General features: G+C 41.4%; 2 protein-coding genes across 3 annotated transcripts in view; one reads left to right on the forward strand and one right to left on the reverse strand.

The window, feature by feature from the left end:
- Positions 1-21,707, reverse strand: part of LOC139415063 (5'-nucleotidase domain-containing protein 1-like) — an 83,227-nt gene extending 61,520 nt beyond the window's left edge. The window contains exons 1-6 of the mRNA XM_071162827.1: positions 21,576-21,707; positions 20,818-20,909; positions 20,494-20,565; positions 20,187-20,296; positions 19,907-19,986; positions 19,696-19,777 (exon numbers count right to left, since the gene is read on the reverse strand). Coding sequence (XP_071018928.1) covers positions 19,696-19,777; positions 19,907-19,986; positions 20,187-20,296; positions 20,494-20,565; positions 20,818-20,909; positions 21,576-21,668 — 529 coding nt within the window. The 5' untranslated portion in view covers positions 21,669-21,707. The remainder of the gene's footprint in view (positions 1-19,695; positions 19,778-19,906; positions 19,987-20,186; positions 20,297-20,493; positions 20,566-20,817; positions 20,910-21,575) is intronic.
- Positions 11,751-19,538, forward strand: LOC139415062 (collagen alpha-1(X) chain-like). 2 transcript variants are annotated; one of them, XM_071162825.1, is made up of 4 exons: positions 11,751-11,862; positions 12,400-12,538; positions 13,448-13,483; positions 17,073-19,538. In XM_071162825.1, exons 2-4 carry the CDS (start codon positions 12,415-12,417, stop codon positions 18,929-18,931), a joined length of 2,019 nt encoding a protein of 672 aa, XP_071018926.1. In that variant the 5' UTR covers positions 11,751-11,862; positions 12,400-12,414; the 3' UTR covers positions 18,932-19,538. The 2 variants fall into 2 exon arrangements, with proteins under 2 accessions (XP_071018926.1, XP_071018927.1); XM_071162826.1 differs by lacking the exon at positions 13,448-13,483.
- Positions 21,708-24,958: the final 3,251 nt, after the last annotated feature.

Consider the following 24,958-nt stretch of genomic DNA (forward strand, 5'->3'; position numbering starts at 1 on the left):
TCTGTCTGTTCCTTCCTAACCCTCGTTTGCAGCGGCTGTTGCTAACTCAATGGCTAGGAGGTATCACTTCTGTTGTGAATAAGAGTTCAAAGTTCATACCATTCGCAACCAAAGCTCACGCTGATGTTGGCTTCGTTCTGTAGTTATTATCTGAACCATTCTGACATCGGACCGTCGTCGTCACGTCCTCGGAACAGGAGGTTACATTGTCGTCAAGGGCTTATATAGGAAGGGAGAGGAGGGCGTGTTTGAAAGGTTTTATAGCCCATGTCCCTTCACAGGGGCGGGCCACTGATTGAACAGAGCCCTACCTTATGAAAACCTCTCTAATAATCTCCTGAGAATCTCGAACGGCATTGATCTCTTGCACCATGTACTTTTAATGTAAGTTCAACTGCAATCCAGGTCATTTAGTTCTGCTATTAGATGAAGCACAGCGATAACACAATCTGTCGTATAAATCAAAAAAATGTCTGACATTTTATTCCCATTTAAACTTTGCTGTACTATTAAATGGTTGAAAGCGCAGTGATAAACATTTGGGTGACAACTAAACCAAAATCAGACATCGTTTCTCCATTGGAATTTGGTTATGCTTTTAAAACAGTTGAAAGCATAGTGATAACACATTCAAAATGTAACTATCTTTTGTCTGTCTTTTTGAGTGGGTGAATATACTGTAGATTGTAATCTCATTGATGTTTCAACCAACTATTACCTAATATGCTACATTGAAATGACCTGGTGTGCCCAGTGAGTTGTCGTATCTCACTAATCTAGCACAGAACAAAGAACAAACAAAACTAGGGCACCATTTAGAGTGTCAGACGTAACAGTGGACATTCCCACCCTTCGAAGAGTTATGCCTTACCAGAAGTTGTATGGAAACAGACGTACATTTCTTATGCTACACAGGCACCATACTGGCACCCTACCCTACTATAAACTGAACCATACAATAGATACACGTTTTCAAGAACCAAAACAGGTTTGAACAATATGGAGTTCTATTGTTAATTGATAAAATAAGAAGCTGTATCTCGTGAAAATGTTGACACTCAAATAGAGATATCCTCTCCTCAGAGACAAGCTAAGGTAAATTGTGCCCTTCCTGTACGTGAACCCTAAAAACAGCCCAGCCACATTTCAAATGCAACTTACGTCACCAGTGCAACCTTATAACTGAACTTCTGCCATGCCATTGAAACAAACCAGGAGTTATGGATACAAAACTGAAAAGCAGTCAGGACACAATGACTGCTATAAATAAAGACCAAAGCCTGAGATCTTCTACTATAATGCCTCAATGATTCACTCCTTACATGTTTCTGCAAATTAGTTTGGCCAACTAATTTCACAGTGGTTGTGGGTACACTGTAAATGTAAACATAGACAGCCAAATTGCCTTTCCTGCCCAGTTTTCGACTAGCTGTCGTATCATTTATGACAAAGTTAGTGTGCGACGACATGGATAACATCATGGTACCAAGTTAAACATGTAGCATTACAAAGCTGAAAAACATGGATACAGTTGCTATGTCAACACGCAAGCTGTATGTACATGGATACAGTTGCTATGTCAACACGCAAGCTGCATGTACATGGATACAGTTGCTATGTCAACACACAAGCTGCATGTACATGGATACAGTTGCTATGTCAACACACAAGCTGTATGTACATGGATACAGTTGCTATGTCAACACGCAAGCTGCATGTACATGGATACAGTTGCTATGTCAACACACAAGCTGTATGTACATGGATACAGTTGCTATGTCAACACACAAGCTGTATGTACATGGATACAGTTGCTACGTCAACACACAAGCTGCATGTACATGGATACAGTTGCTATGTCAACACACAAGCTGTATGTGCATGGATACAGTTGCTATGTCAACACACAAGCTGTATGTACATGCTCAATTCATGACAAGCATTCAACCTTAAAATGAGAAACACATCCATGGCCAGATTAAACCATTGCCCATGCATGCTTAAACGATTCATTAAAACCAAAGACCACAGAAGATTTTAAAAAAGTTCTGCTCATTTAAATTTCACAATACATCAAAGTCTAATTTTACAGGAGTACAGTACACCAGTTTGGTGACTTTCTTGAACAAAAGCAGTATAGACAAGATCCATTGACACATTTTTGCCGAGAGTCCCAATGGATAGAGAAGGATGACCACCAAGCTGTTCAAAAAATACACTTAAATGACAGTGATAGTGATGGCTTGGAGCCAAGCAGATGGCTTTAGATAAGCTGGGCTGAGAAAAATAAAACCTTCTGTAGCAAGTGTCCTTCCAATCAGTTGGGACTCTTTTTTTAGACAAATGTTGGTTACTCAGAAAATAAATGCCATTTCAGGCAGGAGATAATGGTTGATAAACCACGTAGCTCACTTATCATGGCTGCGGTGTACTGTAGTGAGCAAAAAATGTATTAGATTGATTTTGAAGGCATATGCCAAGTCTACGCTATAAACTTGATTTTCTCTACCCTGCAGGCCAGAGCAGTTAGAATCTTGACAGATGGCATGTGTGCCATGGCTACATGTATTTGTAAGACTATTTGTGAATTATAACAGTTTGGTTGAATAAAGTATTTTAAAGAACATATAAAAGGCTTTAGATATTTTTGAGCAACTGCTATGGGGTGTATTCACTTTGAAAGGCTCTAATAAGCAATGGAAACATTTGAAGTGGTTGGTTTGATGAGAGCAGTTTGATATTCAAATACTACATTCGCATTAACTGACAAAGTACTTCTTATTTAGAGCTGCAGGATTTCCCGGGCAACAAAGCACATTTCAGTGTTGTCATCTATGTGTTTACTGGCACAATTAAGCATTCATTTTCTCCTGTGTACTCCTCCCGGTCCCTCAGCAAAACTCAGACAAAGTGCAGTACATATGCTTTTGTCCCAAATGTACAGTAAAATATAGGTATAGTGGCTATCTATGCAGCTTTAATCCAAATTCAACAACATGTGAAATAGGCTAATACAAGTACATATCTTTGATGACAATTTTCATTCACATTGTGATACTCCATTGTAAACACCAGTATCTTGAAAGCTTACTGGCTTTTACCAAATCAGCAATTTATGACTCAGTCACTTTTTCCTTGGCACCAAAATACTTCAAAATAAGCAGTCTTAGTACAACTATTCTTGCTGATGATGGTATGCTGTTTGGTTAATTCTGACTTAATTGCTGGGGGAAAAAAACAAGAAAATTGAGGGTTCTATTAAATCACTTTTCTTTCCTTTGCAAAGTAAAAAATATGGCCACTGAGCAAAACTGACATTGATGTTTCATAGTGATTAAGTTGGGGGCATGGTTAACGAGCCCTCACCAGTGGTCATTATAGGACAGTTACAGAGCCCAAAGCAGTTAAACCCAACTCATATCTCACATGCACACTTGGCCTCACCAGCTATTGGCTTATTATTTGTGGAGGAACAACGTGAGTCTTTTGAAGTGGGGGAAATTGACTTCACCTCAGCTGAGTGAAAGTTGTTCAACACTGCCAATTACAGTAGCTCATCTAAACAATCTGGTACTCCATGTCATTGTTTTTGTCTGACTGCCACATCACTAGTAGCGTCTGTTGCTAGATGCCATATTAAAGAAAATGATCACAGAGACAAAATTCTCAAATTAACGCATTTCAAATAGGCAATATGTTATGATTTTTTTCCTGGTAGGACAGTGCTTCAAGAGTCAGTGTTGTGCAGACCTATTTAATTCATCTCCTGTGAGGAGACCAAGGACGTGGAGAAAAATCGGTAAAAGCTTGATTCTACAAATAGCTTGCTCCTTACCTTTGTTTACAAATATAACTCCACACATTTCTAAAACTGTCTTGTTCTAGCTGTTGGACACATAAGCACCCATTTTGGGAAGAGAGGAGAACCCAACACTATCTTTAAATGTTCTGTGCTTTCTGCTCCAACTAAGAATCCTGTCATGCCAGAAAGAATCTGTAATTCTCCTCCCACTCTTTCATTTCTCAAACACACCTAAACAACAACACGTGTCAACAGCCTTTAACATATGGATTTCACAGAGCTCAGCTGATGATAGCTACACGCATACAGCACCTAAGCCTACACATGGCCAACAATAATTGCATAAAATGAGGGAACACATATGGTGGTGAACTACAAAGATCCAAACATTGACATTTTGTAACATATGGACCAAAACAAATATGAGGAAAACTAAACATTTATCCAGACAATTTAGCACCATCAAGAATAATTGGTTGAGCAGATATAGTAATGGAATCCTTTTTTAGCCAGTCTAATGATAGTAATGTAAATTAACTTCCAACAAAATAAACATTTAGCTTTCCCCCCCTTCTATTCCACCACGGTATTCAGAAGAAAAGATTTATTCAGAAGTTCTTCCTCATTCATTGGCCCTGGGTTTCTGTTCAAAGAGGAAGTAGCTAGCCTACAGTACCTCTTAAACCAAACATTCTTCCCACCGTACTGAGAGTGGTGTTCAGAGATTCTTAACCCACACACCTAAAATAAAGATCCAACCAAGAAAAACAAAAACAGTCCTGACCAATGACAAACTCTAAAAGGGGAAATCCAGAAGTTTGACACTACTGTATGAAGACATACTACAGGGCACTAAGAATGATAGGCCGTAGCTTCAGAAACACTATAAACAATGTGTGCAGAGATTAGGATTCAAGGCTAATCTAAACCACTGTGCACAACATATTAGGGATATTCAACCAACAGGTGGAACTACTGTTTCAGACAAAGCTGCTCACTCTTGAATGCTGTTTGCGAGCTTTGGCACTTCTAAGTTCAGGTCAAGGCTTTTAACCAAATCCTTGTCAAAAGACCAAAGTGAAAATGCAGTATACAAAGATAGCCCTAAAATATAGCTATGGGATGTTTACCAACATGCAATGGCTTGGATTCTCAATAGTGCTTGCATGTCTTATTCTTTTTTTTATCTGACCATAATTATTTTGAGATAATTTGGTAAACACAGGAGCTCCTCCCAGAATAGCAAAAACTAAAAAAAGGTGCATCCTACTGGGCACATATGTCAATTCAGAGTAGTGGGCGTGTCCAATGACATGGTTTTAGAGGCCCTCCTTTTGACCACAGAGAATGTATTGTGCTATTTTAAAAACTCATTTTATGCTATTCAAAACATTTTGCCATGGCTTATGCCATGTTCTTATGCTATCTGAGTGACTCAAACATTATATCAAAATTGATGGGGGCCCCATGCCATGATATTTATTGCATTTTAGTTTCTCCCAATCTGTCTAGTTTTTATTTTGGTGATTGTTCCTTCTCAAAGATGATCATATTTAAAAAATATATATATAGCTCTATTATCTTTTCCACATAGTTTATATCTGGTTGTAGTCTTTTAAGTTCACTTTGAAAACATTTTACAATCCCCCCCCCCCCCAAAAAATGTATGTTTTTAAAAAAATATATATTCTTTAGTTTTGTTTTTGTGGCGGCCATGATTTAGCAGCAGCGGTAGAGGAAAACACTGCTATCTCACCACTAACTCCTACACCACCTCCAGAGGCGGAAACCTGAAGGCCGACTGCCAGGTCAGCCAAGCCCAGGCCAGAGCCCTCTACACCCCCAGCGTCCCCTGGTCATGAGTTGCTGGACTCTGGGTCTGGGTTGAGGACGCCAAACTAGACAGCAGCTGTCTGATTGACAACACATAAGTGAATGGGAAGCAGAGAGTGGGATAATGGAAAAAAAACATGGAAAACATCCCATAGTCTTTCAATAGACTGCAAAATTATGGTGAATATAACCATTAAGGCATATAACCATATAAGCACTCGTTGTGCTTTGTGATCATTAATCAAATGTTTAAAGTAATGTGAATTAGACATGCTGTCAGTGCATACATGGCCTCTTCCGGAACTCAAGCCAACCAAACAGGATACCAACTTTCCCCGGAAACTGCTTTTAATGACATGTCACATCTCTATATAAAATGTCTAAAACAATCCTAATAAAACAGCCAACTTAGATAATATGGCAATAGACGTCAATCTACGTTAAATGCATGTTATACGGTACAATACAGGTTTAGGCTTAAATCAGAGTCAGTCAAACATACAATACCAGTCAAAAGTTTGGACACACCCATTCATTCAAGAGCTATATATTGTTTACATTGTAGAATAATAGTGAAGACATCAAATCTATGAAATAACACATATGGAATCATGTAGTAACCAAAAAAAGTGTTAAACAAATTAAAATATATTTTATATTTGAGATTCTTCAAAGTAGCCACCCTTTGGCCTTGATGACAGCTTTGCACACTCTTGGGCATTCTCTCTCAACCAGCTTCATGAGGTAGTCACCTGGAATACATTTCAATTAACAGGTGTGCCTTGTTAAAAAATAATTTGTGGAATTTCTTTCCTTCTTAATGTGTTTGAGCCAATCAGTTGTGTTGTGACAAGGTAGGGGTGGTATACAGAAGAAATCCCTATTTGGTAAAATACCATATCATGGCAAGAACAGCTCAAATAAGCAAAGAGAAACGACAGTCCATCATTACTTTAAGACATGGTCAGTCAATACGGAACATTTAAAGAACTTTGAAAGTTTCTTCAAGTGCAGTTTCAAAAACCATCAAGCGCTTTGATGAAACTGTCTCTCATGAGGACTGCCACAGAAAAGGAAGACACAGAGTTACCTCTGCTGTAGAGGATAAATTAGAGTTAACTGCACCTCAGATTGCAGCCCAAATAAATGCTTCACAGAGTTCAAGTAACAGACACATCTCAACATCAACTGCTCAGAGGAGCTAGTATGAATCAGGCCTTCATGGTCAAACTACTGCAAAGAAACCACTACTATAGGACACCAATAAGAAGACACTAGCTTGGGCCAAGAAACAAGAGCAATGGACATAAAGACCGGTGGAAATCTGTCCTTTGGTTTGATGAGTACAAATTTGAGATTTTTGGTTCCAACCGCCGTGTCTTTGTGAGACGCAGAGTAGGTGAATGGATGATCTCCGCATGTGTGGTTCCCACAGCGAAGCATGGAGGAGGTGGTGTGAGGGTGTGATGATGCGTCGCTGGTGACACTGTCAGTGATTTATTTAGAATTCAAGACACAGTTAACCAGCATGGCTACCACAACATTCTGCAGCGATACGCCATCCCATCTGGTTTGCGCTTAGTGGGACTATAATTTGTTTTTCAACCACACAATGACCCAAAACACACTTCCAGGCTGATTAAGGGATATTTGACCAATAAAGAGAGTGATGGGAGTGCATCATCAGATGACCTGGCCTCGACAATCACCCGAACTCAACCCAATTGATTTGGTTTGGGATGAGTTGGACCGCAGAGTGAAGGAAAAGCAGCTAACAATTGCTCAGCATATGTGGGAACTCCTTCAAGACTGTTGGAAAAGCCTTCCTCATGAATGCTTTTGAGAGAATGAGAATGCCAAGAGTGTGCAAAACTGTCAACAAGGCAAAGGGTGGCTACTTTGAAGAATCTCAAATATAAAATCTATTTTTATTTGTTTATCACTTTCTTGGTTACTACATGATAATGTATGTGTTGTGTCATAGTTTTGATGTCTTAAATATTATTCTACAATGTAGAAAATTGTAAAAATAAAGAAGTAGGTGTTTCCAGACGTTTGACTGGTACTGTATATAGTTTGCAGATTTCAATCCAGAGGCAGACTTATTGGTCAGAATACTCTTAGATCCATAGCTAGTAGAAAATATGCTGCAAATTACAATATTATTTCAGACTCAAAAATAATGCACTTGGACAAAATGTTCCATCTTATTTTGTCCTGGTCAGAGTTCACACACATATTTCAAAGAAGATTGAGCAACAGTGCTGGTGTCTCAATACCAGAAAAAAGCCATGGGATTGGCTCAGGCATCCACGTGAGCCGTTTGTTCCACTTAAAGAGCTGTGGAAGGCATAGTTAGACTGAAAGGCACTAGTCATTAAGGTTCTCCTTTGTGTTGTGTACTGCCTCAATGAACATAATTGACTTCCAACAATCCCCTCCCATTACCTGGTCCTCAAGGAGAGCCTAAAATTGGAACCAAATCTGATTTGGAACATTCTCAAGACTTTAGCGTGAAAAAAAAAACATTCAACGCTTTTGGCCTTAATCCCCCTTTCTCTGATTCCCAGCTTGTCAGTCATTTCTTAATGTATTTTCATCTTAAAATGACAACAAAGTCAGGAGGGATGCATTTTGGGTTTCTGGTTCCTATTTGAAACACAACCTCAGCCTCCTCAGGTTGGTCCGTTCTGCTTTTGACCCTAGATGTTTTTCTTTTGGGTCCCTGTAATTGCACCCTTACTCAGCTTGGAGGGCCAACATCAATCCTTCCATTCATAAAGCTGCAACTGCCTCTTAGTGGCATATTGGGTTTATTAAAACGTTATATCTGTATCCCAGTCACTTCCCAGCTAAAACAAGCTATCTTTAGACTCCCACTTTCTACTCCTTTAACTGGCATAGTTACATCATCAACCTGCAATTATTTTCTCCTTTCTCTCAGGCAGTGTGGCATCTTTAAATCACTGGGAGCAAACAGAGGAGAGAGATTCTAAACACAGACAAACGTGTCTGTCTCACCCAGCCTATGCCTTCCCAGCAATCTAAAACTGAAGCAACCACCACCACAATGATTCAAATAACCCGGGCAGCAAAGACAAGCCCAGGGAGGATCATTTTATGATGGCAAGGTTTGCACTGCAATTATGATGGAAAAAAATATTGGGCAAAATAATTAATTTCATAAATCTAACACAGAGTGCTGTAAATTACTGGGCTTGTAAGAATAAAATATATATTTATCTGTATCTATTATCTGAATGGTCAATTATAGGATTTAAACATCCAAAACGACTTATTTGTAGTCCCAGTCACCAGTCCAACTTTACCCATGAGAATAAATAGACTACAAAAAACAGTTGCTGTTTTGACAGGGTATTTTGCACACCAGACACATGAAACCATGGCGAATGCAAAAGGCTTATTTTAATTGTATATATACATATATTCAGCTTTCAATTAGATTAAAAACATCTGCCTAGTGCTTACTAATTTGAGAAACATAGGAGTCTACATTTGATCTCTACAATGTGCCTGTATCTTGTACTAAGATAATGGGATAAACGACTGCCCCAGAATTCCAGTCATCAGCATACTAATTAAACCCAATGAAAGTGAATTAGTCACGTCTGGAGAGAAGCATTACTGTTCAACAGTTTCAACAGCAGCACTACAAAGGTTACGTCAGAACCTTTCATAGACTCTCCTAACATTCTAATAGAGTAGCAAGAATGCCACCACATCATAAAGTGGTTCAGGAGTGATGTGAAAAAGGCTTACTGTAAAAATGCCAACGTTTGTGCATTTCTTAACAGGCCCCATTGTCATGATGCAACACTCTGAGGACTAATACAATACAGTGGTCTTGAAGGTGTTTAACCTCTATCCTGCACATCCGGACACACCAAAAAAAATCATAGACGCAAATCAAAGATAAACATGTTGCCACTGTGGGGTCCACGTAGCTTTCATGGTGAAAGTGTGATGAGGGACAGGGACATGTGAAGTTTTTAAGTGTTGACTCCACCCCCTGTGACTGTCATTTAACTAAAGGGGGTTTACCAAGGATGCCCAGTGGCTCGACTGGCTTTCTTCTGCGGGCTGTAAACTAAGAGTTGAAAATATGTCGAAAAAGCACAGTTTAGGTTTCAGAAAACCTAAACACATCCTAGAGTCCACTTCAGTCATAACTACAGTAAAACTTGAGCTGGCATGGATTAACAAGTGCAAAACAGCTCAAAGAAGAACAAAGATAAATACTGCAGATAAGGAGACACAAACACACAGTCTTGTACAGCTAACCTTGTGGGGACACACTTCAGTCCCATTCAAAATCCTATTTTCCCTAACCCCTGACCCTAAACCGTACTCTTACCCTAACCCAAAAACAAAACCTTAACCCTAAAACTAACCCTAGCTCCTAACCATAAATTTAATTCTAACCCTAATTCCAACCTTAAACCTAAACCCCTAGAAATAGCATTTGACCTTGTGGGGACCAACAAATTGTCCCCTGTTGGTCAAATTTTAGTTTGTTTACCATTCTTGTGAGGACTTCTGGTCCACACAAGAATAGTTAAACACGTCCACACACACTAGTAGCAATGTGAGGCAGAGCTTCTTTATACAAAATGTAAAGCTGCAATATTTAATTTTGGGCTACCCGACCAAATTCACATAGAAGTGTGAGTTATAGATCTGCCATTCTCATTGAAAGCAAGTGTAAGAAGCTTTCAATTGTGCTCTATTTCGATGTTTCCCATTCTTAAGTTTTGTTTTTGTTTAATTTACTTCCAGTTTTGTACACCTGCTTCAAACAGCTGAAAATACAATGTTTTTGGTTTCATGAAAATATATTTCACAGTGGTTTAGAAGGTACAATGATTCTGCTTCTTTTGTCACAAACTGAATTTAGGTGAACAATTAGAATTTTAGAAATCAGGAAATGGCTGATCAATTTCTTCATATTGCACCTTTAAGTATATTTGTCCACTGCATGTGACTGTCCCACATGACATTGTGTGTAATACGAATGTTACTATATAGCCCATGGTGACATCACAAAACACAGTTGAGAGACTCTTGGGAAAACCAAAAGGTAGGTAATGCACATAAGAGTACTGCACATAATCAAATCAGTTAAGAAGATATGAAAAAGTATAGAAGTAAAGAAAATTACACAAATAAGACCATGGTGGACCTTCGATAACACCCGACCACAAGAGGTCTGAAGACAGAAACTCAACTCTGACCTCTGATGTACCCATCTTGCACTGCGGCTCAGTGGAGGCATAGTACGTATGTATGCACTCTACACCACACACAGTTAAAACAATCTAGCTCTCCAGTGAATAAAATAGCATGGCTATGAATGTAACTAATGTTTACCAGAGTTCACTAAGCTGACATACCGTATTGATTTTGTTACCACAATACACTATCTGACATTAAAATCCTGCAAGGGAGCAATATATTCATATTTGTTTGCGTGCACAAGGCAGAAACTACACTGTTGCCTGGAAATTCCTGCCATAAGGACTCAATGGTCTGGGCCATTCACGTTGTTATTTACCCTGACAAAGGGACTGCATGGGGTGACCGGAAAAAGCTCAAGTATAGACGTTTTCCAGGGTAAAATGTAAACATGTAATGTACTAAAGCCATTCCCCAGCACCTGTTTTTGAGCAGTCGAAAATACGCATCAATGGGTAAAAGAGGGGAACACTTATGTTATTATTAGAATTCATCAAAAACACAGCAATTAAGATGTCAAAGACATCCCAGAAAAAAGTTATACCCATATAGCTCTGTATACGACTTGAACTTACAACCACATATAGCCTCAAAAATATCTAAATGTCTCCTACACTGAGTTAAATCTCTTTCTGTGCTGCTCCATTGAGAATGGGGCAAGGGAGGGAGGGAGGGAGCTGTGGGGTTTTTAAATGCTATGGAGAGGACTATCATCCTGAAGTGACATGCCTTCTCTCTCTGAAGACATGGCACCCTTCATTAAAGCTGACATCACAACGGGGCGGGACGCCTATACTAGGTCGATTGTGGGTGATGTTAGAGACAGATTTGGTATAAATACCCTGAGCCCAGTGGCCTGGGTAGCAGCAGCCAGCTCAGACTTAACCTCCAGACTTAAGGACTATACAGCAACGTGCCGGGACAGCAGCCTCCCGACCCCCACTGATCTTTTGGAGCCTAAGTCTTCTCTGCTGGTAGGTGTACCCCTGCCTGTTCTCTCTGGTCTGCTCTCTGGGTGTGTGTGTGTGTGTGTGTGTGTGTGTGAGACTCGTGTGTGGCCCTCTGTTTCTGGTGCTGTGAGGTGTACAGTGTGTATGGGGCCATGGAGGAGGATGTTGGGGTCTTGGGGGAGTCAGTTGGGTGCATAGTTGAGGATCAGGTGTAAGTAGAGAGTCCTGGGGGTGTCTAGCTTCAAGTGTTCCTCGTATCACAGGTCTTAATCATCACTGTTATGAGATGGTTCACTTGACGGTGGGGAAGGGACAACCCATACATAACAGACTGAGGTAGCTCTGGATATCTGACTAAAGATTGGGAGTCTGCAATGTTCCCTACTGTGCTTGTTTCTTGTAATTCTGACTCAGAAATGTTAGTTTGCTGTTGTGCAGGCCCTGCTATAGAATGGTACTGTGTGTCTCGCCACTGTCTCTGTATGTTGAAGACCATTGACATTTCAACAAACTTATAGAATGTCTGAAAATATTCTGATGTTCTACATTTCTTTCATGCAGGTTTAACGTTACAAGATGGACCTCAGGGTGACAAGTGTTCTCCTCCTCCTGGTGGCCTTGGCCGTGGCAACGCCAGAGAGATATTACCATGTACAGAAAGTAGCCAAGCAGCAGTATCCTACCAAGAGCCATGTCCAAAGTAAGTCTCAACATCTTCATGTCTATCAGCATGTTATTGTTGTAAAAAATATTTTGTACATCAGCTTTGCAGTACATTCTCTTGGTGGAAAGCTTATGGAAGGTTTCATTCCAATTCTAGAATGTACTAGAGGTTTGTCAGTCGGACCAGGAGTTTTTCACCACCACCTGACTAGGAAAAACTCTTGGCCAGAGAATAAGAATGTCAACCTGGAAGATACATGACTGTTTTGAATTCCTAGTTTTACCAAAATGGGACTTTAAGTACAGAATAGTGAGAAGTATATGTAATATGGACAAATAAGCATGGTTTGTTAAAATATTTGTTTTAAAAAGTTACTAATTAGCCAACCAGTTTAATGTTATTTAGCCAATTAATTAATTTAAAATTGCAGAATATCCAGCATTACTTTAATTTACAACAAAAAAAATACATCACTGTGGAAGTTAACGGTTTCTAGTAAAACACTCTACACAGAACATGTAATCTTATGAAACAGATAGCACATTATCCTTAACAAGGGAACCAGTAACAGATGTCTTGATGGGACCTGAGGCAATGTCTCAGTCAATATTGTTGAGGGTTTTCACCTGACCATAGCTGTGGTGGCAATAGGAAACCATGGGCCCATGCATCCTTCCACGCTCCCAAGACATGACACACTCGTTCATCAACAGAAAGTGGATAATAAACATTAGTTAGGATAACAACTATTCTTCTGGCTGCAACGGTGCTGACAGTCAGACCACAGAGGTTCTGTAGAAGTGAGAGCCAGGGGCAATTATCACTTCTGTATGCCTTGTTAAAACACCAACATGCACCAGCTGCCACATAACACTGCTTCCAAGATATCTCACTCTTGACAAATATTGAAATATCCTGCTAAATATCCTACTATCTTCTCTTCAGGAGAAAGCTCAGAAGACAGCGGGGAAAGTAGAGAGGGTAAGACAGTGGGGCTTGACAAAATGGAAGAGATCAGACCATTCTGTCAAGAATGTGGTCCGGAGTCAAGTGTTGCCGCTCAACCAGACTCCGGCATTCAGTAGCTTTGTTGAAGATGTTTTGATGCAGTTTTTATGGCCGGTGGCCTCTGACATATAAATAGAATACTTTTCCACAAGTCAACAATGAAAACAGATGTTACCACATTGCACTCCCAAACAAACCACTTTGTAGTGTGCTTAAATTGTCTCAATACTTCAAAACAAACACCCTAAAGTAGAGTAGACAAAATTGCACATAATCTCAAATATGCATCCTCAGTTTATATAACGTTACAATGTGAGAGCCATGGCATAGCCTACATATAGAAATATATATGGTTTGACGCTGACAATAGACACGTGATCTAGGCCTAAACCATTCAGACTAGACAAGTCAAGGTTCAACAGCTGGCTATGCCACTGTGATGACCGTGGTCAGTACCATCACCTCCCAGTTTCTGAGGTATGACTTGGCTGCCAAAGTGTCCAGTTCTGACACATTCTGCTCTTCTGGGGTTTCAAACCTACTCCTCAGTGGCTTTCAAATTACAGCCCTGTCTCGCCGTTTTGTTCTCAAAGTGCTATTCCAAAGCAGGAAAAGGCAAACACGTTTTTCAACAAATAGTGCATCCAATCCACTTCGTTCACTGTAACCAAATGTTCCAAATGTGTAACCAAATGTTCTGATTTTGTATCAGTACTTTACACCATGGCAATACAACACCACACATTACTTGAGGACAGTGTTGGGGAATAGTAAACTATATGTAATTTAACTAAATTTAGCAGTAGCTTGGAGGTGGTTTAACTACATTCAAATCTTGGTAGTGTTTTCAGTAGTTAATTACTTTTGGGCATACAAACAACATGGATTCAGGAAATTGTTGAGGTATTGTGGGCTAACCTCTCAAAGACAGGGATAAAAGTATCCTGTCAGCATTTCAGGACTTAGACCAGATGCCACACATTTAAACCATTATATCCCAATATGGCCTGCATTGTACCCTAATATGTCCTACCCTGTACTGCCTCACAAATTCCACACTAACAAAGAGGAGGAAAGGTTTCAAGGTGAAGCACATTCATCAACAACTGGAGTACCACAAACCATACCATGCACTACAGACAACTTGGGAAATTAAAGGGTTCAACATAGTATGAGTAAATTCAACTAAAATAACTGGCTACAGTAGTCTAATATAGTCTCAACATGCTGTGCATTGTACATGTACATCAGTGTTTATGTGACCATCTCCTCAGACCACTGGTGCTGTCAAGATGACCCTAGGAAAAGCAGTCCGTTCCCACAACCTCCCTCCATAAATCACAGAGCTTACTCTGTTGTTTAAATCGCATTGTGGTGTTTCAGAGGGGAATACCAAAGCAAAGGACTCAGGACAAAGGAACCAATTGACATGCAAGTGGTCAAAGAGAGGGAGAAATGGACTTGACTTAACAATGATACATTACATGATCAAAAGTATGTGGACACCTGCTAGTCGAACATCTCATTCCAAAATCATGGGCATTAATATGGAGTTGGTCCCATCTTTGCTGCTTACCAGTCTCCACTCTTCTGGGAAGGATTTCCACTAGATGTTGGAGCATTGCTGTGGGGACTTGCTTCCATTCAGCCACAAGAGCATTATTGAGGTTGGGCACGGATGTCGGGCAATTAGGCCTGGCTCGCAGTCGACATTCCAATTCATGCCAAAGGTGTTCGATGGGGTAGAGGTCAAGGCTCTGTGTAGGCCAGTCAAGTTTTTCCACACTGATCTCAACAAACCATTTCCGTATGGACCTCTTTGTGCACGGGGGTATTGTCATGCTGAAACAGGAAAGGGACTTCCCCAAACTGTTGCCACAAAGTTGGAAGCACAGAATTGTCTAGAATGTCATTGTATGCTGTAGCGTTAAGATTTCCTAAGGGGCCTAGCCCGAACCATGAAAAACAACCCCAGACCATTATTCCTCCTCCACCAAACTTTACAGTTGGCACAATGCAATGGGGCAGGTAGTGTTCACCTGGCATCCGCCAAACCCAGATTCGTCCGTCGGACTGTCAGATGATGAAGCGTGATTTATCACTAGAAAGAACGTGTTTCCACTGCTCCATAGTCCAATGGCGGCGAGCTTTACACCACTCCAGCCGTCATTTGGCATTTGGATCATAGGCTTGTGTGAGGTTGCTTGGCCATGGAAACAAATTTCATGAAGCTCCCGACAAACAGTTATTGTGCTGAACTTGGTTCCAGAGGAAGTTTTCAACTGAGGACAGACAATTTTTACCCACTACGTACTTCAGCGGTCCCACTCTGTGATCTTGTGTGGCATACCACTTCGCAGCTGAGCCGTTGTTGCTCCTAGATGTTTCTATGTCACAATAACAGAACTTCCAGTTGTCCAGGGAAGCTTAAGCAGGGCAGAAATTTGACAATTTGTTGGAAAGTTGGCATCCTACAGTATGACGGTGCCATGTTGAAAGTCACTGAGCCCCTCAGTACGGGTCATTCTACTGCCAATGTTTGTCTATGGAGATTGCATGGCTGTGTGCTCGATTTTATGCACCTGTCAGCAACAGGTGTGGCTGAAATAGCCAAATCCACTAATTTTAAGTGATGTCCACATACTTTTGACCATGTAGTGTATATAGAGCAATGACAAGCAGAGGCAAAATGTTACATTTTCAAGCCTAATTCAAGAGATTATAATTTCATACTTTGCTTTATGACTTCTATTTTGCACAGGATGGACATCTGAGAGATGGTAGTTTAATCCGATCAGGGAAACCCCTCCGCCACTACATGTTTGCAACAGGACTCAATAGCAAAAAACAAACATGACTGGTGCATGTTGTTCCTCAATAACAATACAAATAGGGCACAGATATCAGTCATCAGCTTTCTAAAACATCTAAGATCCATTTGGGGCCTCACTGAGAATACATCAACATATAAAATGAAAGACAAAGAATTCAGATGCATTAAAGAATAAAAAAAAAGTGGGCTCAACTCTTCAATTGAGAATACTCTGATAGCAGACAGTGGACTAAGTGTCTAAGTTCACCTTGAGTGAAATAAAATGAACTCCTGAAAAACAAAAACAAACTTATTGAGATGTAGAAAAAAAAAGATCCTGAATCTAAACCAATTACAGTTGACTGTACTTGTTAACTGCATCTTAAAGCCACAATATGTAACTTTTTGGGCGACCTGACCAAATTCACATATAAATTATAGATCATTTATAGATTATAGATCATTCTCATTTTTGGTCAGGTCTAAGAAGCGGTAGATCTGTGTGTGCTATTTCTATGCTTCCCTTTCGGTTTTGTACATCAGCTTCTAAACAGCTGAAAAAACAATATTTTTGGTTATTGAAAACATTTCACAGAGGTTTAGATGGTACAATGATTCTCTACACTATACACTGCTGTTTTGTCACAAACTGAAATTATGTCGAACTATTAGAATTATAGCAACCAGAAAATAGCAGAGTGATTTCTGCTTACTTCACCTTTAAGTAATTATACTTATCCATTTACCCAGCTGTTGCAGGGGAGCCAGGTATTCCAGGATCCCCTGGTGAGCCAGGACCTATGGGCCCGCCTGGGCCTCCCGGCAAGAGTGGCATGGGACATCCCGGACCAAAGGGCCCAGCCGGGACCCCCGGACCTGCTGGATACTCTGCAGCTGGCAAACCTGGCAACCCAGGTGCTCCTGGGAAACCAGGTAGTAATGGCATGCCTGGTGAGAAGGGCCATACTGGCGCAACTGGCGCCATGGGTCCAAGAGGATCTCCCGGTTCCCCTGGAAGCCCAGGACCTGCTGGACAATCTTCTGTTGGCAAACCAGGCCCACACGGTCTGCCCGGCGGCATGGGGCCAAGGGGTGAGCCCGGACTTAAAGGACATCCAGGTATCCCTGGTCTGCCAGGACAAAGGGGAGAGAAGGGAGTTGGTATTCATGGGGCACCAGGTGCAAATGGTGCAGTGGGACCAATGGGACCATCTGGTATGCCTGGTCTACCTGGAGTTGGTAAGTCTGGTGCCACTGGATACCCCGGGGAGCCTGGAAAGTCAGGTACTCCAGGTAGGGATGGAGCTCCAGGAGCCATGGGTCTGCCAGGGCTAAAGGGCCACAATGGAAACCCTGGGGTAGGAGCACCAGGAAAGGCAGGTGAGAATGGCAGTCCAGGTATGCCTGGAAATATGGGACCTAAAGGTCCCCAGGGACATGCTGGACAACCAGGTGCACCTGGCATGCCAGGAGTTGGTAAACCAGGAGCTAATGGCATGCCAGGAGACAGAGGATCACCAGGTACATCCGGAACCACTGGTCAAAAAGGAGAGCCAGGGCCAACAGGTTACACTGGGGCAACAGGTGCTACTGGGCTTACGGGTCCAGCTGGTCCCCAGGGTGCTAGAGGATTCCAGGGAGAGACGGGTATTCAGGGACTTAAAGGTGATGTCGGCATGGTGGGAGCTCCTGGGGCAAAGGGAACCAAGGGAGATCAGGGACATCAGGGTTATGCAGGGAAGTCAGGTATCCCCGGGGCAGCAGGACCTCCTGGTGCAACAGGTGCTACAGGACATCAGGGTAATAAGGGAGGTCAGGGCCATACTGGCGCTCCAGGTACTCCAGGTGCAAATGGGCTTCCAGGAGCAAAGGGACACACAGGCACACCTGGAGGACCTGGGAAACCAGGCGAGAACGGTATCCCAGGGGGAAGAGGACCAGTGGGGCCTTCAGGTCCAGCAGGTCAACCAGGTCTTAAGGGTCACCCCGGTCTTCCCGGCACACCCGGCCCAGCTGGCCAGATGGCGAAGGGAGTTTCTGGTCCCATGGGTCCACCTGGAGCTCCTGGTTCCAGAGGTCACAATGGTAACCCAGGTGCTATGGGACCTCCTGGCCCACCTGGTCCCCCTGGTGAGATGGTCTACCATCATGAGAAGAGCATGCCCATAAAGTCCCATGAGATTATGATGCCTCATCATGAGATGATGAAGGCCCCTATGTCTGCCTTCAGCGCTGTTCTGACTAGGGCTTACCCTTCAGCGGGATCACCTATTCAGTTCAACCAGATTATTTACAATGGTGAGCAGCACTATGACTCCCAGACTGGCATCTTCTCCTGCCAGGTACCAGGTCTCTATTATTTCTCCTACCATATGCATGTTAATGGTGCTAATGCATTGGTGGCACTGTACAAAAATGGTGAGCCAATCATGTTCTCATACGATGAGTACAACAAGGGCTTCTTGGATCAGTTGTCTGGCAGCACTGTACTTATGCTGAATGCCCATGACCAAGTCTACATTCAGGTCCCTGATGAGGAGACCAATGGTGTCTTCGCTGCCGACAATGTTCACTGCTCTTTCTCTGGGTTCCTGATTGCTTCAACGTGATACAGACACTAATAAAACCTTGAAACCTTAAAGAAAGTACTTAAAGAATAGATCAGTTTACAACTTCCATTGAGATTTGGTTGTCATTGTAGAATAAAAAATGTACGTAATATTCTACAAGTTAATTTGTCTTTCAAAAAGCTAAAAAAGTAAGAGCAGCAATTTTCTGAAGTATTCTATTGAGACGGGCATTCAGTTCATGGAAGCATTAAAATAAATTCAGGGGAAGAATATAATTTAGGAATTAAATGGTTTTTATCACTATTCCCTATTTGCACAAGTATTCAGCAAACAATGATTAAAAAGTTTGAAAATACACAAAATGGTGCTCTTTGACTGCCTGCAACATTTACAGCAGATTTTTTTGTTTTCAAAGTGTTTAATAAATGTCTTGTAATATACATGCAAAGGAAATCATGTTTTAGTTTTTTTGCAATGCTGTAACAAACCTTTGACAAACCAGCAGTGTATTATTGTTACACGCATTATGAAAAACAGTCATTCAAAAATGTACTATGTCAACAACAACTTTATGCCTGAGGATGCATTTATGCTATGTTTAACTTACTGACCAAAGTAAAGAATAAAGTCGAAGTTCTGAAACTGATGCTTTTGTCTTGTTTTTTTGTGACAGTACGGTAGGAAATTGAAAATATTGTTTGATTTTGAGCCTACTGATACGGCCAATTAAATTAGTGATTCTGATATGGTGCACTGGTTCAACAACGGAAAATGATTGATTCTAAAATAAGTGATCAACCTACCTTTGAATGCTGATGTGTTGTAATTGTGGTCGATGGCAGCGACCATGTCTTTCCAAAAGTCTGAATTCACCTCACTCCCACGCTGTTGACCAAAACAAAATAATGTTCTTGAAATTAAATGCTTTATATGTTGTTGTTTTTTAGATGTTTCATTTTAACAAATGTGTAAACATTAACTATCATAATGAACATTGATTTGAATAGACTTTACCTTGCGCAACATATCCACAACTCTTCCACAGAGAAGAGCCCCAGGTAGATCGAAATAGTTGTCATAAAAATAGTACTTTGCTGCGGAGAATAAAACAGAATATATTTATTGTGAGAAACAATCCAATCATTCACCACTCTGTAAATTGGAAATAAAGTGAGAAGAAAAAAGCCCATGTTTTCAGGAGATTGCATTATCATGAAAATTCAACTGCATTACAAACAAAATAAGCACAAACAAAAAGGAAGGGGGTCACACAGATTCAAGACTTAAGACTTACTAGATCTCGTAAATGTGGTATTGAGGCTATTAAAGTGCTTCCATTCCCTTTTTGGACCGTAATGTTTAATGATCTCTTCTGTTCTGAGGTTATTGGTCCCATGGGTTGCTCTAATGAAAACAAACAGGTTTAAAGTCAGGCGTTTTATTTATTTTGGGTGGAAAGAGGAGTAACAAAAAGACATGCATGCCCAAATACTGTACATTCATACTGTACCAACACTTCAAAACAGGCATTTTTCCTATCAATATTAACAGAAACCAATATCACGGCATGCATTTAACTGTATCATTAACTGTAAACCTACCGTAAGACAGTTCCATCTTCCGCCAATTTAACCAAGTTTCCATCCTCAAGGTCTACCACTAAGCCCTTGAAACTGGACATACAGAATAGACATTTCATAGTGGTCATTGCCAAAGAAAATGCATGTTGATCCATGTCCTATGCTAGGCAATAAGAATCTGTGAGCATTATTCAGCATCTTCCTTTTTGCTTAAAAAGTGCCCTTTATCCAACCTGAAAATGGGGTAGTCTGAATTTACAAGGGCACACCACGGTCATTACTCATGACAGCATAGAGAGGAAGGGATGATTGTATTCAGTCATTCTGCTGCTGCTAGTGACTCACCAGAAATCCCAGGTAGCAGGGGTCAGTGTGAGAAGGTCCTTGTCATAGTCTTTATGCTCCACCAGATACCTGGTAAAGCTCTCATAGATCAGCTGCAGAGAGGCACAAAAGGGTCACTGTTATAATCTATCCACAGGTGGGGTGAACATTCAGTGACACTGAACATGTATTACTGTACAATACATATACACTGTACTGTACTGACAGCTACCACGATGGAGCTGCCTCGTATGCATTAAACCTATTTGTAAAGTCATGGCTTCAATGTCATTTACGTTCCACACAGAGGATGCCATTGGTTTTCTGCAGCTGGCAGTCAGATGTCACACAGACGTGACTCATACCAGACACCTTAAGGGCCTGCTGGCTAATCTGTTGTTGCTAGCATATTGCTTATACATGTCATGTTAGCTATTTCATGTTGCAAAAGAGAAAGACTCCCCTGCACTACAACAATATCGTTTTAGGTTTTGGCGCGTGCAATACGACTGCAACGTTTAGCATATGAACACCATGTAGGAAGTATTTTATATTCCATTCGTTTCGTAATACATTACGAGTAGTAGCTATTGATGAAATGCAGCGAACCGTGAATGTCTGACTTGACACTGCGAGTTGGAAAGGATGGTGATGTTGCATGCAATCATTAGGCTACTTGGTAGCAATTGCCGGCTACATTGTTACTGTATCGTGCTGTTAGAAATGCGAAGAACAGCACGCAACGTTAGCTTTAGCTCGTGAGCTACAAATAAACTCACCCTGGAGGTCTCTTTCAAATGGTACCGACAGAGTGTGTGGTCCAAATCAAAACCAATGACATCACAATCTGAAAGGGAAAAATATTCGCTCATTTTAACGAAAATGCTGGAAAACAAGGATGTTGCCCTGTGCACTCCTGCACACTACTGTCAATCAATGGGCTCGTTTGCGTGGTTAGGCTGAAGCAACCGACTGCAGGCGAAAGCCGATGAGTACGCTTCGAACACACCGACTGTATTTTTGCGTTTTGGACACCAGAAGTGCTTTAATTTCCAATGGAACGCTGCGTTTGCCTTGCAGCGTTGCGTTGCAGTGTGTTCTGTGTGGGTCATACGTTCGATACATGGAATGTATGCATCAAATTGTATGCGTAGACTTGACAGAAAGTAGCAAAATGTGAATGTTGAATTTTTGTTGTACACATATCCAGTAAATAAATGTGGGATTACATAATAAAAACAGTTTGATTGCGTAATTTCTTTACATATTTTATTAATTTATTTGCCAAGCAACATACATATTATTTATTCGAAGACATCCACAAATGTATTGTGAGAGCCTATAATATAATTTCCCTCCAAAATGCATAGTTTTGGAGCGAAATGCAATAATAAATAGTCAAGATAGCAGAGAGTAGGCTCTTTCAACAATGAGACCAACGTTGAGGAAGATGGTTTTGATCGCACTGTTGGGCCGGGACCAGCCCCACCGAAAGCGCAGGTCTGTGTGGGTCCAGAGATGGTTGAAGTCCCGAAAGCATGCAGGGGAGTTCCACCGTCTCATTCAAGAGCTTTGACTATTTTTTCTTACTTTAGTCTGGACCGAAGCGAGTTCGATCACCTGCTCCAGATGGTTGGAGCTGTTATTATAGAGATAGACACCTTTGGGGGAAAGGTTATACATGGAATAGGGTTCTACCTGGAACCAAAAAGGGTTCTTCAAAGGGTTCTCCTATGGGGACAGCCGGATAACCCTTTTAGGTTCTAGACAGCACCTTTTTTTTCTACAAGTAGAGTTGGCCTGGGCTACAATTTATTGATAGTCAGACTGATTTGTACTGTTTCAAGGCATTGTTAATGATGGTTGATGAGTATTACAATATAATTAGTAGAGCATAAACTGTAATGAGGTAGGTATATGAGTAGATAGAATATGTGGGTGGAATATTAAGTTACAGACAATATTGATAATTCTTTTGAATTATATTTCAGATTCTTGGTGACAGGGGACTCCTACAGGACCATCAGATTCAGCTTTGGAGTTGGATGGTCCACGGTGGCAGGCATTGTCCCCTCTGTGGCACAAACCATTTGGGACTGTCTTGTAGGTGAATACATGCCTGTCCCCAAGGAGGAAGACTGGAGGGCCATTGTTGCCGAGTTCCTGGAGAGGTGGAATTTCCACAACTGTCTTGGCTCCATTGCCGGGAAACATGTAGTAGTCCAGGCTCCACCGTGCTCGGGTTCGCAAGGGTACATATTGCGGGCGGCAGGTAGCCTAGTGGTTAGAGCGTTGGGCCAGTAACCAAAAGGTTGCTAGATTGAATCCCCGAGCTGACAAGGTAAAAATCTGTCTTCTGCCCCTGAACAAAGCCGTTAACCCACTGTTCCTAGGCCGTCATTGTAAATAAGAATTTGTTCTTAAGTGACTTGCCCCATTAAATTACAAAAAATAAATATTCAGTTGTGCTGTTGTAGATTTTTTTAAAGTATTATTTGACCTTTTTTAACCAGGTAGGCCAGTTGAGAACAAGTTCTCATTTACAACTGCGACCTGGTCAAGATAAAGCAAAAGCAGTGCGACAAAAAGTTACACAAACAAACGTACAGTCAATAACACAATATAAAAATCTATGTACAGTGTGTGCAAATGTAGAAGAGTAGGGAGGTAAGGCAATAGGCCAGAGGCGAAATAATTACAATTTAGCATTAACACTGAAGTGATAAATGTCCAGATGATGATGTGCAAGTAGAGATACTGGGGTGAAAAAGAGCAAGAGGGTAAGTAATAATATGGGGATGAGATAGCTGATGCTTAAAGTTAGAGAGGGAGATATAAGACTCCAGCTTCAGTGATTTTTGCAATTCGTTCCAGTCATTGACAGCAGAGAACTGGAAGGAAAGGCGGCCAAAGGAAGTGTTGGCTTTGGAGATGACCAGTGAAATATACCTGCTGGAGCACATGCTACGGGTGGGTGTTGCTATGGTGTCCAGTGAGCTGAGATAAGGTGGGGCTTTACTTAGAAAATACTTATAGATGACCTGGAGCCAGTGGGTTTGGCGACGAATATGTAGTGAGGGCCACCCAACGAGAGCATTGAGGTCGCAGTGGTGGGTAGTGTATGGGGCTTTGGTGACAAAATGGATGGCACTGTGATAGCAAACTGGATGTAGTCTGAGTAGAGTGTTGGAGGCTATTTTGTAAATGACATTGCCAAAGTTAAGGATCAGTAGGATAGTCAGTTTTACGAGGGTATGTTTCGGAGCATGAGTGAAGGAGGCTTTGTTGCAAAATAGGAAACCGATTCTAGATTTAACTTTGGATTGGAGATGCTTCATGTGAGTCTGGAAGGAGAGTTTACAGTCTAACCAGACACCTAGGTATTTGTAGTTGTCCACATATTCTAAGTCAGAACCGTCCAGAGTAGTGATGCTAGTCGGGCGGGAGGGTGCGGGCAGCAATCGGTTGAAGAGCATGCACTTAGTTTTACTAGCATTTAAAAGCAGTTGGAGGCCACAGAAGGAGTGTTGTATGGCGTTGAAGCTCGTTTGGGGGTTTGTTAGCACAGTGTCCAAAGAGGGGCCAGATGTATACAGAATGGTGTCGTCTGCATAGAGGTGGATCAGAGAATCAACACCAGCAAGAGCGGCATCATTGATATATATAGAGAAAAGAGTCGGCCCGAGAACTGAACTCTGTGGCACACCCATAGAGACTGCCAGAGGTCAAGGACAACACGCCCTTAATTTGACACACTGAATTCTATCTGAGAAGTAGTTGGTGAACCAGGCGAGGCAGTCATTTGAGACGCCTAGGCTATTGAGTCTGCCGATAAGAATGCAGTGATTGACAGAGTCGAAAGCCTTGGCCAGGTCCATGAAGACGGCTGCACAGTACTGTCTTTTATCGATGGCGGTTATGATATTTTTTAAGACCTTAGGCTGAGGTGCACCCTTGACCAGCTCGGAAACCAGATTGCATAGTGGAGAAGGTATGACAGGATTCGAAATGGACGGTGATCTGTTTGTTAACTTGGCTTTCAAAGATTTTAGAAAGGCAGGGCAGGATGGATATAGGTCTATAACAGTTTGGGTCTAGAGTGTCTCCCCCTTTAAAATAAGACAATCAATAACCAATACAGCAGTAGACAAGGCATATTGAC

Source organism: Oncorhynchus clarkii, chromosome 8 (assembly GCF_045791955.1).
Source record: "Oncorhynchus clarkii lewisi isolate Uvic-CL-2024 chromosome 8, UVic_Ocla_1.0, whole genome shotgun sequence".
Taxonomy (NCBI): Eukaryota; Metazoa; Chordata; class Actinopteri; order Salmoniformes; family Salmonidae; genus Oncorhynchus; species Oncorhynchus clarkii.